Source organism: Spea bombifrons, chromosome 3 (assembly GCF_027358695.1).
Source record: "Spea bombifrons isolate aSpeBom1 chromosome 3, aSpeBom1.2.pri, whole genome shotgun sequence".
In the NCBI taxonomy this organism is placed as follows: Eukaryota; Metazoa; Chordata; class Amphibia; order Anura; family Pelobatidae; genus Spea; species Spea bombifrons.
Genome location: NC_071089.1, coordinates 46,465,649 through 46,477,773, shown reverse-complemented (window position 1 = coordinate 46,477,773; position 12,125 = coordinate 46,465,649). Strand labels below are relative to the sequence as shown.

The window sequence follows — 12,125 nt, the reverse complement described above, 5'->3', positions numbered from 1 at the left end:
TAATTTATACACATCTATCTGCCCCAAAAAATTAACGGTCAGTTTTCAGGCCTTCTCATATACTGTATACACATAACATTTCAGTATTTTGTTGTGTATATTCTAGGCATCAAAAAACCCCAACATAAGGACATCGCAAAAAAAACCAACCAAAACGCTTGTAATAAGCACTCTAAAGACATTAGCCGTTTTGATAAGTCCTGAACAGTTCTGGGTGAACGTTTGAATAATTACATCATCAAACAAGTGAATGTCTCTGCTCTGAGTTCAGCACCTTATAGAAGGATTCCTACTAGTGGCGTAACTACAGGGGTAGCAACTGTGACAGGGCCTGTCCCTCTAGGTGACCACTTGTTCCTGTCTTCTCGTGCTGATTCAAAATTGTTTAGACAGGGCCCTTTTGAACTGGAGTGGGCCACTTGAGATCAGAAGGGTCCTTTCTAAACAATTTTGAACCAGCACTGGCACACAGGAATGCAGTGGGGTAACCTGACATCACGTGACCCTGAACTGAAACTGAGGCTTCTTGTACAGTGGTCATGCAGCACAACCAAAGCTGCAGGAGAGTTAAGGGGATGAAGGAGGGAGGAGTTATGTATGTGAGCATGAATGTCTGTGTATTAGTGTGTGGGAGCACGAATGTCTGTGCATTAGTGTGCAGGAGTGTGAATTTCTTGTGTATTAGTGTGTGGGAGCATAATTGTCTTGTGTATTAGTGTGTGGGGGCATGATTGTCTATGTATAAGTGCGTGGGAGCATGCATGTGTATTAGTGTGTTAGTGAGTCTGAGTAAGTTTGTGTAAGTGTGTTTACATACGTGTGCCAGAGTGGCACTCATAAGCTGGCACATGTTGCTTGGTGAAGTTGAGGGGGCACCCGGGCAATTTCTTTACCAGGGCCTGTGGTTCTAGTTACAGCCCCTGATTTCTATTTTGCCTTAATGTCCATATCTGGGAACTGTCTAGCATAGCACTCCAGGTGTCCAGCCATGGGAAGTTGCCAGGTATGCCTGTTGCATCCATTTTATTTTAGAATCACATCCTTATATAGTTTACATATGTAGGTTTATATATATATATATATATATATATATATATATATATATATATATATAGCAACTGATACAATAGTCCAGTCAGCAGGGACATATGAGTTGCACCACAGGACTTACCACACATTAAATTATAGATTTCAATATTGTCAAAAGGTTCCACCTCTACTCCTCTTTTAAATCCTGGCCCATGTCCAATAAAAATTGCCTATAAAACAATTATATAAAGTGTGTTAGCTACACTCATACATAGAATGGATATTTTATGATGCAATAGACCTCAAAATGAGCCTGCATTTTATGCATGTAGTAACACAAGAGTGATGGTGAAAAAATTCTATTCTTTTTCCACAAAAGGCTGACATGCTTTTCTTCAGCTCATAGAATAACTAATTGTATTGTTTGCAGGAAACTTCACGCCGATATGTTCTATTGGCGTTTCAAACTTGTACTTAATCCAAGGCCTTGAAAAATTACATAGATAAAGCAAGAATGAAGTAGGAGCAAAACACAGGAAAGCTCTGAAGACGAAATGCAGGGAATTCGCAATGGCTGCATCAGTTGACCAGGAATTACGTCTGGTTAGGATTGTTGGAACACGGGATCTCTGCTGGAGATGCCATTGAAATGAATGTAGTGGCGATGATGTACAGGTTGCCACCGAGGATCTGAGCGCAGATGTGGCTTTTGTGGGAGGTGCACGGATGGAGTCCGTGGTGGGGAAACTCAACATTGCGTGTAGGATCCTCCCGATGGGGAGAGTTTTTTTAGTCTGCAGTTGTCAATCTTCACCTGTGAGGTCATATCTCCTCACCATTTTATCCATATCACCAGAGCGCAAAGGCAACATCTAAGGGAATGGGATGAGTTTTTGAGGGACTACAATGGCCAGTTGTCACGTTTAAGGATTAAATTCCCAGCACAAAGAGCATGAGCAGAGGCAGAAGCCAACAGATATAAGAGAAGACCAGGTTAGCAGCAAGATAGTTAATGTCAGAAACCAAAATGAAATACAGCTCTAGGAACAAGCCGGGTCAAACTAAAAAAATCAGCAGACTGGCTGTATTGTCGCCATGACGTCACACGTGCGCATCTTTATTTACAAATAGTAAAAAATTATAAAAATGATACAGTTCAGTAACATAGTCACAAAGCAAGGCAGGTGCCAAAGGGAGTAATCAGACAAGCCAGAGTAAGGAAGCCAGAAGAGTATCCAGGAGAGGGAAGTCAGCCAAGCTAGGGTCACACACAAGAATACAGGATTCAATAAGGGATCACACTTGGAGGTCAGAAACCATGCAAGGGCAGGGAAGTACTGAACCTTTGTAGCTAAATACCCAGAGCACAGCAGGAAATGGGTTAGCTAATTAACAGCTAATCAGATAAGATTGTGATCTGTTAACAGAGCAAAACCAACAAGCAATGAGTAGAGTGGAGAAGGGTGGAAACCCTGACACTAATTCTGCAGGTGTGGGAAATCTGTGTCCAGCATGGTTATGGACATTGGGCTGTGCAGAGACCTCCAATAGATTAAGACGTTGGTGGCAGCATGCGTCTGGGAGGCATATAGTTCTGGAAAGGGATAGGCACAAACATTGCTCATGATGTTCTATGGAACTTCACAAACCTTGCCACGGACACTGGTGTCCTTGTACGGACACTTTGCCTATACCTGGTCTGGTTCTTCCTGGGCAGACCCATGTTGTTGCAGCTAATTGGCTGGGGAAGTTAATGTGGAGTGCCATGGCTTGGCTGGTGGTGTTGCAGCCAATTGCTCAGGCCCAGGTTGGTTGTGATGTCTGAGTTTAATGAGGGGTGGGTCATGGGTAGGGGACCCTGGTTTATGTTTGTTACCTTACATACTTAAATTTGTCAATAAATTCTGTGGCCATTTCTTTCAAAATGTAACTAACGTATCTTTAAAATGAGAAGGATGAGGATGGCAAGCAGGACATTGAAAAAATTGCCTCAGGATTGCTTTTTTTATTTAGGGACACTAGCTTTTTGGAAGCACTATGTGAAGCAAGCACAAGAGAATAAGAATAAGCAAGCCAAACTTACCACTACCTAGGACTACAAACAGCTTAATCTGTCATGGCCCCCTCATTGGCTCTTGTAGCTCGCTACCAAGGACTTGGAACCCACAACACGCTATCCGAACTTGGCCCATGCTGGGATTGGGATCTTAATGAACCCTTTACAGGGATTGGACACCTTTGTGGACTTTGGGGCCGTTAAGTTTGTATTGGGACCGAGGACACATGTTAGTGGCCCTCCTACCACCATATACTCTTTCAAAAACTGTATGAATGCGTGGCATTAACGTTGTGGTGGAGTATAGCCAAATTGCTAGGTGCAGCCTGTGAGGTTTATCTAAGCCATTATTAGTGAGGTCCTTATAAACACACCTTTCTGTTTTATGCTTAAAAAAATCAGAAGCCTTTCACAAATTTGTTTTACTTTAATTTGTACTACTTCAGTTTATTGTCATCTGTTTAGGAACATTTTCAAAACTTTTTTTGAGTAACATTCCCTTTAAATATTCCCAATAGGTAGTTATCCCATCATGATTGTTATTTACCTCCATGCTTTTGAACTCGTTGTCATAGCCATGGTTTCCTCCTCCACAGAAAGTGTATTTGTTATCCCTATTGAAAAATAAAACAATTATTTGCCTTCAATTTAATTTTTTATTCACTGGACTGCAAAATCTATTTAAAAACAAAACAAAAAGTATGCTTACATGACAGTCTTGCCAAGATCATTTTTAAATTAATAAGTCACTAGTGCGGTCTAATAAATCACTAGTGAGTCTAACTTTATAGCCACTCACACCAACGTGACCTTGAGTAAAGTCAAATTCAAAGGAATGGCTCTTTGTGTGGCGAAACTGGTTTATCCTGGACTGGAAGAATGCGGTGCTTTGTAGTCAGATGATCATATAGACTCTAGTAAGGGCATATATGCATATGGTAGGTAAGTAGTATGAGCAAGTATACGTGATTCAGGGAATTAATGAGTATCTGTGAATGATTAGTATAAGTGAATGAATGAACATGAATGAGTGAATAAATGAGAGTGTGTGTGTGTGTGATAGCATAGATGTGTAAGTGTGTGGGGGTGAATAACATAATCACACTCCTATCATGCCCAGGCAGCTAGTACATGCTAGAACCAGAGCATGATAGGAGTGTGATTGCTGTTATATATATAATATTGGTATTATTTTTTTTGTCCAATTTTGGTGTGTTAACCACACTTTTATTAAAAGCAAGCAACACACCAAAATTGGACAGAAAAATTCAATAACACTATTAATATAGCAATAACAGCAATCACACACAGATTCCAACATGTACTGGCTGACTTTGCATGATAGGAGTGTGATTGCTGTTAACAATTATATATATATATTTATAACTTCAGTGTGTTACTTTTAATAAAAGTGTTGTGTTTTTTTTTGTTTTTTTTTTAAAGGTGGGGGGGTCATTTTTGGTTTTGGCCAAGTGAATACTGAATTTACAGTTTCGGTTCAGAAATTTCATTTCGGTACATCCCTATTTGTAGAACACAACAGGTAAGTTCTCATGAATCCTGACATCATGTGTTTTTAGGGGAGTAGTGGGGAGTGCAAGATGAAGGACTTATCCTTAACTATAACTACACCCACCTAAGCTCTATCCTTTCTGCCCCCTCCGCTTAATTTTCCACCAACAAAGTTTATTAAAGAAAACACAGCTATTTATTGTTTCTGTCATGATGTTGTAAATGCTAAGCTTCATTTGTTTTCATTAAACTACTACATCTTTTGGTGTCAACAATATTGTTCTGTTACCTAAAAATGTAATTTAGCACATACAGTCAGAAGAATAACTAAATATAAGAATATCAAAACATACTTAACAACCAGCCACTGTCTGTCCACATAGAGGTGAACCTTATCAATGCGGATATGATTAGCATAGTGGAATCGTTTAGGCAGGTCCGATTTTATATAAGGCTTGAAGTGCTGAACAGGTTTTCTGCACTGAATAAACATATAAAAATAATGTTAGATGTTAATATAATTAGGTTGTTGAGGCACTTTACTAAAGGGCATATGTCACAGTCCTCTTCTCTCTTCCTCTACCCTTACAAAGGCAATTAGGACCACCCTAGAGGGACAAGCAAATTTATAAAAAGAGACAAAACTACTGGGTACGAACAATCAGGCACATCTTGAGAACAGGAAGTTAAAACAGATGCTAGCATTGTTTATGCACATGGTAGATTTCTAATACACACATGTTGTACCATGTACTGTTCATGCATAATGCTTGAACCTTTTCTTACAATTATTCATGTTATTGTTGCTATTGTACATAGTTAAAGTTAAGGGAAAAACATGCTTCTCTTTATTCTAATAGTGCTATGTAATCTACTGGCACCATTTAAATAGAATGTAATATCTTGTGTGAAAATGTACTTAATATATATTAATATATATTATCATCATTATTTTTAAATGGTGTCCAAACAAAGTTACAGCATAGGAGATGGTATTAAGTATTTTGTATATTAACATAATGATCCTTCAGAATACTTTTGTCAGTGTGGTGCCCCCTAGTGAAACCTCCTTCTATTGTGCTTAAATAGAAAAGAAGATGAGATGTTACACCTTATGCACCCTCCATGCTCACACAGAATACATATATCAGCTATAAAGTAAGTCAAATTCTACTTCTCATTATTTAGAATATGTTATATTATCTACCAGAGCCATTTCCCTTTCATAACAGGATTAAGCGTCACTAGAGAAGGGCACAAGCACAAGCAATAGTGTGATATTTATCTCATTTATATTATGTTTATATATTTGTTGCCAACTTTATTAGGGTGAGAAGTGCAGACAGTATTTTGTTTTTTGTAATAGTATGATATTGTTTACGCTTTATTTTATGTGCATTGGATTACGTTTGTTATTTTATTTATAAAAAAGCGTAAACAATATCACACTATTGCTTGTGCCCTCTTTTTTTCTCTAGTAATGCTTAATCCGGTTATGAAAGGGAAATGAGAGATACGTACAAACTTTCATCACTATTGTGAGTGCAACTAACACAACATAATTAATACTGAATTGTCCGAACAGTCTACACTGTTGATGTTTTCCTTTTTTTTTTTTTTTGCTTTTCTTACATGAAATTGATTCCATGTATACTAGTACTGGCATGTTAATAAATATACCTATTTGTATCAGACCCTTCCGTGCAAGATCTTCTTTTGTTTTTCAGCAGTTTTGTTATTTGTTATTTTGATCTTTGGCACTGGCTCCTGTCTTCTATGGTAAATCGAGTTGAATTTGGGGTACAAGACTCCAACAGTTTGAGCTGCAATGAAGTTGCATACCTATTCCCAAGCAACCCCCTAAAGTACAGCACATGCTTATTTCAGACAGAGCATGTGACTTCATTTCAGCTCACACAGGAAGGCGTCTGGCTGGTGTGCTGACAAGGCAATCACTCTAACCAAAGCATGAGGGAAAGGGAACATAGCTGTGCTTGCCTAGCAGACAAAGAACAGACCTTCATTTGAAGAGGAATGATGATCAGCTTATTGCAGAAAAAAAGATCACTGCATTGCTTGATCAGCACTCACATCCAAGCACACCCTTTAAATTCCCCATCAGTGGAGGCCCAGAACAACTGCACATATTTCAAACATTCCAATATAATATTAACTTACAGTTAAATTTTTCACAATTCCATCAGAATCAACTGTCAAGAAAAAAGAGCAATCATTGATCAGTATATATGCATAATTTTAGTTATGTTACCTACAAACCTACGGAAAAAAATATTTTCAACCGTCGTGTATGTATGTTTGTATGTTTCCCAGTATGTTATTCATCCCTTCCGAATTGGCTGATCACTTAACAGCTTATTTTATTACATATAGCTTTGCTATTTTGGGACATTAAAACATCATAAATAATAATAACACAACATAAAGGCATTTGATTCAAATTCTTTTTTATTTTTTGGTGTTTTGTGTTTGAATGTGTGTATTAGCTGGTTTACACTAGATAGTATATCAAATACAGAATAGCATACTTACAGGTAAAATATTCTTCTGGGACATTATATGAACGAATCCTTCCTGCTGGCCCATCATATAGGTAGAAATTTACTTTTTCAAAGTAGTCAGTCATATACTCTAATTTCTCACAGTATGTTTTTTCCATTCCTAAAGATGACACAATGAAATGTATTTGTAAAAGGGGATCGTGCAACTGCGCATACGAAACCCTTCCAAGAGATCCCAAATGTCCATATAACACCTGTGTGCACATCTGATCCATATATTGTAACGGACATGCTTACTAACAAGCCAATTCTTGGTCTACGATTTACTTTCAGTAACAAAGGGATGCATACACATTGATAAACCAAATGTGGCTCACTCTTTATGCATTGAAACAGTTATAATTTGGCAACCTGAGGATCACACGTAGATGGCTACATAATCACATTTTAATGCTACATATCTCTATTAATCAGTAGAAGGTATACTACCACGATGTCAAATATAATCAGTTCATCATCTGAAAAGATTGTGCAGGCAGTCCTCATTTTACACTGACCCTATATTCCCTTCTTATATTACTTTACCACACAGTGTTATTATGAATGTGCTCAGCAAAATATACAATGTTGCCATGTTGGTTAAACCTTTCTTTGGGGGGGGGCATTAATCTGTTTAGATATTTAATAGACATGTCACTGCGAGAATTGTTGGTCATGCTGGGTAGATCCAAACTTGATGCATTATCATTGCATGCTGTCCCACCAAAATTAAGAGTTTTCGTGTGATATCTGTCCTAGCAAGTAGGTGTGTAAAGGTTGGTAAAAGTATCATTATACTATTAGAGTGAGTGAGTGAGTGAGAGAGCGCAAGCTTAAATATATACGTATAGTAAAATGTATCTTTGCACATATAGTTTTAATGACTGGCATATATATGTTCAAAAGAGCCTATCCAAGTGACTTAAATGGTGACAATCAGATGGTTCTACTAATGGATCCATGTAAAAAAACACTACTTGTGAGGATGTAAACATATTCTGATTTAAGTCACCTTCTTCAAGCAGGGATTTCAACTGTCATATACAAGTAAGAAAATAGCCTAGTCTCTTTTTCTCTTGATCCCTTGTGAGGCCATGTATTCTACGAGACCGAAGGTATGTTGAGAAAGAAATTAGCAAAACTGAATGCTAACGCAGAATGACAGGAAAAAATAGTGGGACTTGAGATGCACTTTTTTTTTCTGAGGATCCCTTCCTCACATCAGAAAGAGGGTACAAGGAACCCCTTGGATACAATTGCTAATTTAGCTCTCCCTTCACAGTCTCTGATTTACATCCATTTATAAATTGTTTTTTATGTATAATCACTTATTCATTTAGTACCTGGTGGAGGAAAAAGGAAAGACTAAAAAGAAAAGAAAGATGAAAAAGGCCTGCATGAGCTATGAACTCCATTCACATTTCAGTGAAAGTTTGTGGGAGAATGTGTGTACTTGTTGTAGTTGTTGTCCTTCGCAAGCAATCAGGTGATTTTCAAGCAAATCTCTCTCGTAATAGTTGTACAAGTTGTTTGTTCATATATTCATACCCCCTTTGTTTTCTACAATATGGGATTACATACCATGATCTGCAAGGACAATCAGGTTCACACAGTTATGAAGATTCCTTTGTTTCAGTCCATCCAACAACATCCCCATGGTTTTATCAGCAAGTAACAAAGAATTAATTACCTAAATGCCAAGAAACACATGTTATAATGAAAAGCAGCAAGTAAAGAAAGATCATTTATAGACATCACAGAAAAAAGATAGTTGCCAAACACATTTTATCACCTTTTGCTATGTAATAGTATCAATTTGGACTTAGATGTTGTGGATAACCATGACTCTGTCTTTTACATCAAAAAAGTAACCATGAAAGTAAGTAACACTGTGGGAAACTCCTGTCAAGCCACACACAGCTTTGATTTTGACAGAATATTGATCTTTTTGTGGGGCCAAATCTCCAATCCAGAGGTGTCGATTGATCTTATACACACAAATTACCCTCTGACCACATGAGGCAGAAGAATAGAACAAACAAAGACAGCTAAACTGTATATCATTAATGCAAAATGAACACATCAAAAAACATTCTACTAGAATGCAGTATTTGGACATCCATTTTGTATGCAAACAAAATTTGAACTTACACCACCGCTGACTGGTCCATACGAATGTCCTGACTTGTCTGGCTCCTCAATGTACAGTGTATAGAAATCAGGCCTGAATCATAGAAAATCAATTTGTTTTTGTATCAATGCATGTACACTGTACAAATGCTCAGCTGATTAATGTAAAACATACCTCTCATTTTTTGGGAGGTCAAGCCACTTTAGTATAGAAGATACACGTTCCTCATATGGAACAGAGCTGAAAAAAATAAAATGGAACAGTATAAAATTAAAGTAAAATCACATGAATCTCATGTGTGATTAACATAATTATGGCAGTTTTAATAAATATGAAAAAAGTGTTTAGCCTGTCCAAAGTGATTTTATCATATCATATCATAGCGGGTCCTCTGTTGCCATGTTTGGCCCCCTTGAAACCTCGTCCTCTCCTTCACTATGCCATACCTCGCCTTTCGTTCTTCTTGTAGACATACAGTATAAGACACAGAAACCCTGTCTGTGAAGTTATAGTGTAAATAAATACCGGTAATACATGGAAACATATTATTGCAGGTATAGATCAACTGAAAATCAGAAACTCAGCATTGAAGATATAGATCAAAGAAATAATGCATGGAAACCCTAAATTGCAGGCATAGATCACAGGTTGCCCACCCCAAAGACACGCCCTGGAATCTAGATTGCTCACAAAGGACTTTCCAAGCACCTAGATTGGACACATAAGACTTGCCATCTTTGCTCCCTACTTATATATCCATTCTACCACACATTTATAGATACATATTCATTCACACATTCTCATTTTGATAAATCCTGCCATGCAGTTGCAAGGTAGAAAAATGTTAATTTCAAGGGGATACTTAACTAAGCTACATATTAAAACTTCATGTGATGGCTGGAGTGTCCATTTATCATCAAGCAACTCAGGCCTACTGCAATAGTAAAATCCACCTGTCCATATAATTAAACCTGAATCTACTCCAATATCCCAAAGAAAAAGGTGTGAAATCACAGCTGCCAGCCCATAGTAATGACTAGTGTTGGACTATGTCACGTTAACCCTTTAAAGCCTTGGACTCATGGTGATATGTTTGAGTTGGGGAGAAGAGCACTGTTGCATTTCTGGGGAGGCTCCTTACCAGCCTGCCCAGTCCTTTCTTTCTTATGTTTAAATAACCCTGTGCTCATTGAGGGGGCACAGGGTGACCGAGAAACCCCATCTGGTCTGCCGTAACCAGACTTCCATGGAACCGCGGCGATGCCCGCCGACAACTGGAACAATGTTGCTACAGACGCCTTTTGCCCCAACATGTCACTCTTTTGAGGATGCATTAAGCTTGTGGTGGCCAACACTTGGTGGTTACAGAGAGGGAGCTCATTTGGGAACCCTTTAGGACCGGGGTTTACTCAGCCGCGGATATAGAACTCTGGCCCAGCTACCACGCGGGCTATTCCAAGGGTAGTTTCCGACACTGACGCTCAGGGTTCCAAAATCGGATCACATTGGTTTTTGGAACATAACAACCTCGGACCCTGAGCTCTCCATTGGAATTGACACCGCTCCCTCAGGATCACCCCGAAATAGTCGCTCTTTTTCGGCTAAGCGTTGCTGGCCACAGAACTGTATGGAGGTGCCGGGCTGTTTGGCAAGATTATACCCCTAAGCCTATCATGTTTTGTGCAATAATATCTGTGCTGTCATCAATAAACTCAGTCCTGTTTTCACCTCAATGAACTCAGTCCTGTTTTCAACCTTCGGCTAGACACAGTGTGAGCACAGTTCCATTGGATTGCGGCCCTGTTTCATCTAGTCAGTGCTAGACTCGCTGAAAGGGTTAACGGCAAAGTCTCGGATCATAGGAAGCACGATTTGGCAGGTGTACCCTGACGGGGTACAGTTCGCCCCGTCACACCATCAATTGCAACCATTAAATCTACTACAATGCTGGTTTCTTAAAGTGCATTTTGCAAGACATTTTTGTATAACATTGAATGAAACCTACCCATTATACAGTCTGTAAAGGTTGGGGAAAGATCCATTTACAGCAACATCTGACCCAGGCCAAAAGAAAGTACCAGCTTTGAGTCCTTGATACATTGCAGTCAGCCAAATCTGCACACAATGGAAAAACATATGTAAAATTTACATGGAATAAACAGAGGTCTTTGTGGAGAATACCATTGTCTATAGCAAGCAATTCTCTGTAATAGTAATAATATAGCAGACAACACCAGCTACATTAAAAGTGCTATTCTACTTATATAAAACATTACTTGCTCTATCTCTTTTTTATTTTAGTTGTTCCTCTGAAGGTTTAATCACGTAAAAACAAATGTGGATTTCTCTCTTTCTGTAACAAAAATATGAAGGAAGCAAAATTTTTATTATTTTTTTATGTCAATATTCAACAGTACCATAAATTATGTTTCTAAGACTAAATTTAGTTACCAAGCTATTTCATTCAGGCAATTGGGTGGAACATCATTTTAAGCTACAATTACCTACTGTTAAGTTCATCTCATCAGTAAACGAAATATGACTTCAGTTTTTGCAAACAGAACACTATAAAATCAGACTAAAACCCACATAACGCATTAAACTTTTTTTTAACCCTTAGGAAAACAATAAAAAAACCCTTACTTACCGTAATTCAAATTAATGTACGTGGGATAGTTAATCAGGGAAAATAAACCCTTTACTTACTTGCTCAGGCTATTTTTACCTTGTCCCTGGCCTTCTCTATAGAAGCCAGTTTCCAAACCTACAGGAGCCAGCCGTGTCTAAAAAACATAGCCGTGTCTTCACTTAGAAGAGAGCATCCAATTGCATGATGTGG

General features: G+C 38.2%; 1 protein-coding gene across 1 annotated transcript in view; it reads right to left on the bottom strand.

The window, feature by feature from the left end:
- The window catches only part of ENPP3 (ectonucleotide pyrophosphatase/phosphodiesterase 3), a 44,496-nt gene that overhangs the window by 11,347 nt on the left and 21,024 nt on the right, over positions 1-12,125 (bottom strand). Inside the window, exons 9-17 of the mRNA XM_053459251.1 lie at positions 11,292-11,401; positions 9,461-9,526; positions 9,307-9,379; positions 8,737-8,845; positions 7,148-7,276; positions 6,776-6,807; positions 4,951-5,078; positions 3,633-3,699; positions 1,172-1,259 (exon numbers count right to left, since the gene is read on the bottom strand). Coding sequence (XP_053315226.1) covers positions 1,172-1,259; positions 3,633-3,699; positions 4,951-5,078; positions 6,776-6,807; positions 7,148-7,276; positions 8,737-8,845; positions 9,307-9,379; positions 9,461-9,526; positions 11,292-11,401 — 802 coding nt within the window. The remainder of the gene's footprint in view (positions 1-1,171; positions 1,260-3,632; positions 3,700-4,950; positions 5,079-6,775; positions 6,808-7,147; positions 7,277-8,736; positions 8,846-9,306; positions 9,380-9,460; positions 9,527-11,291; positions 11,402-12,125) is intronic.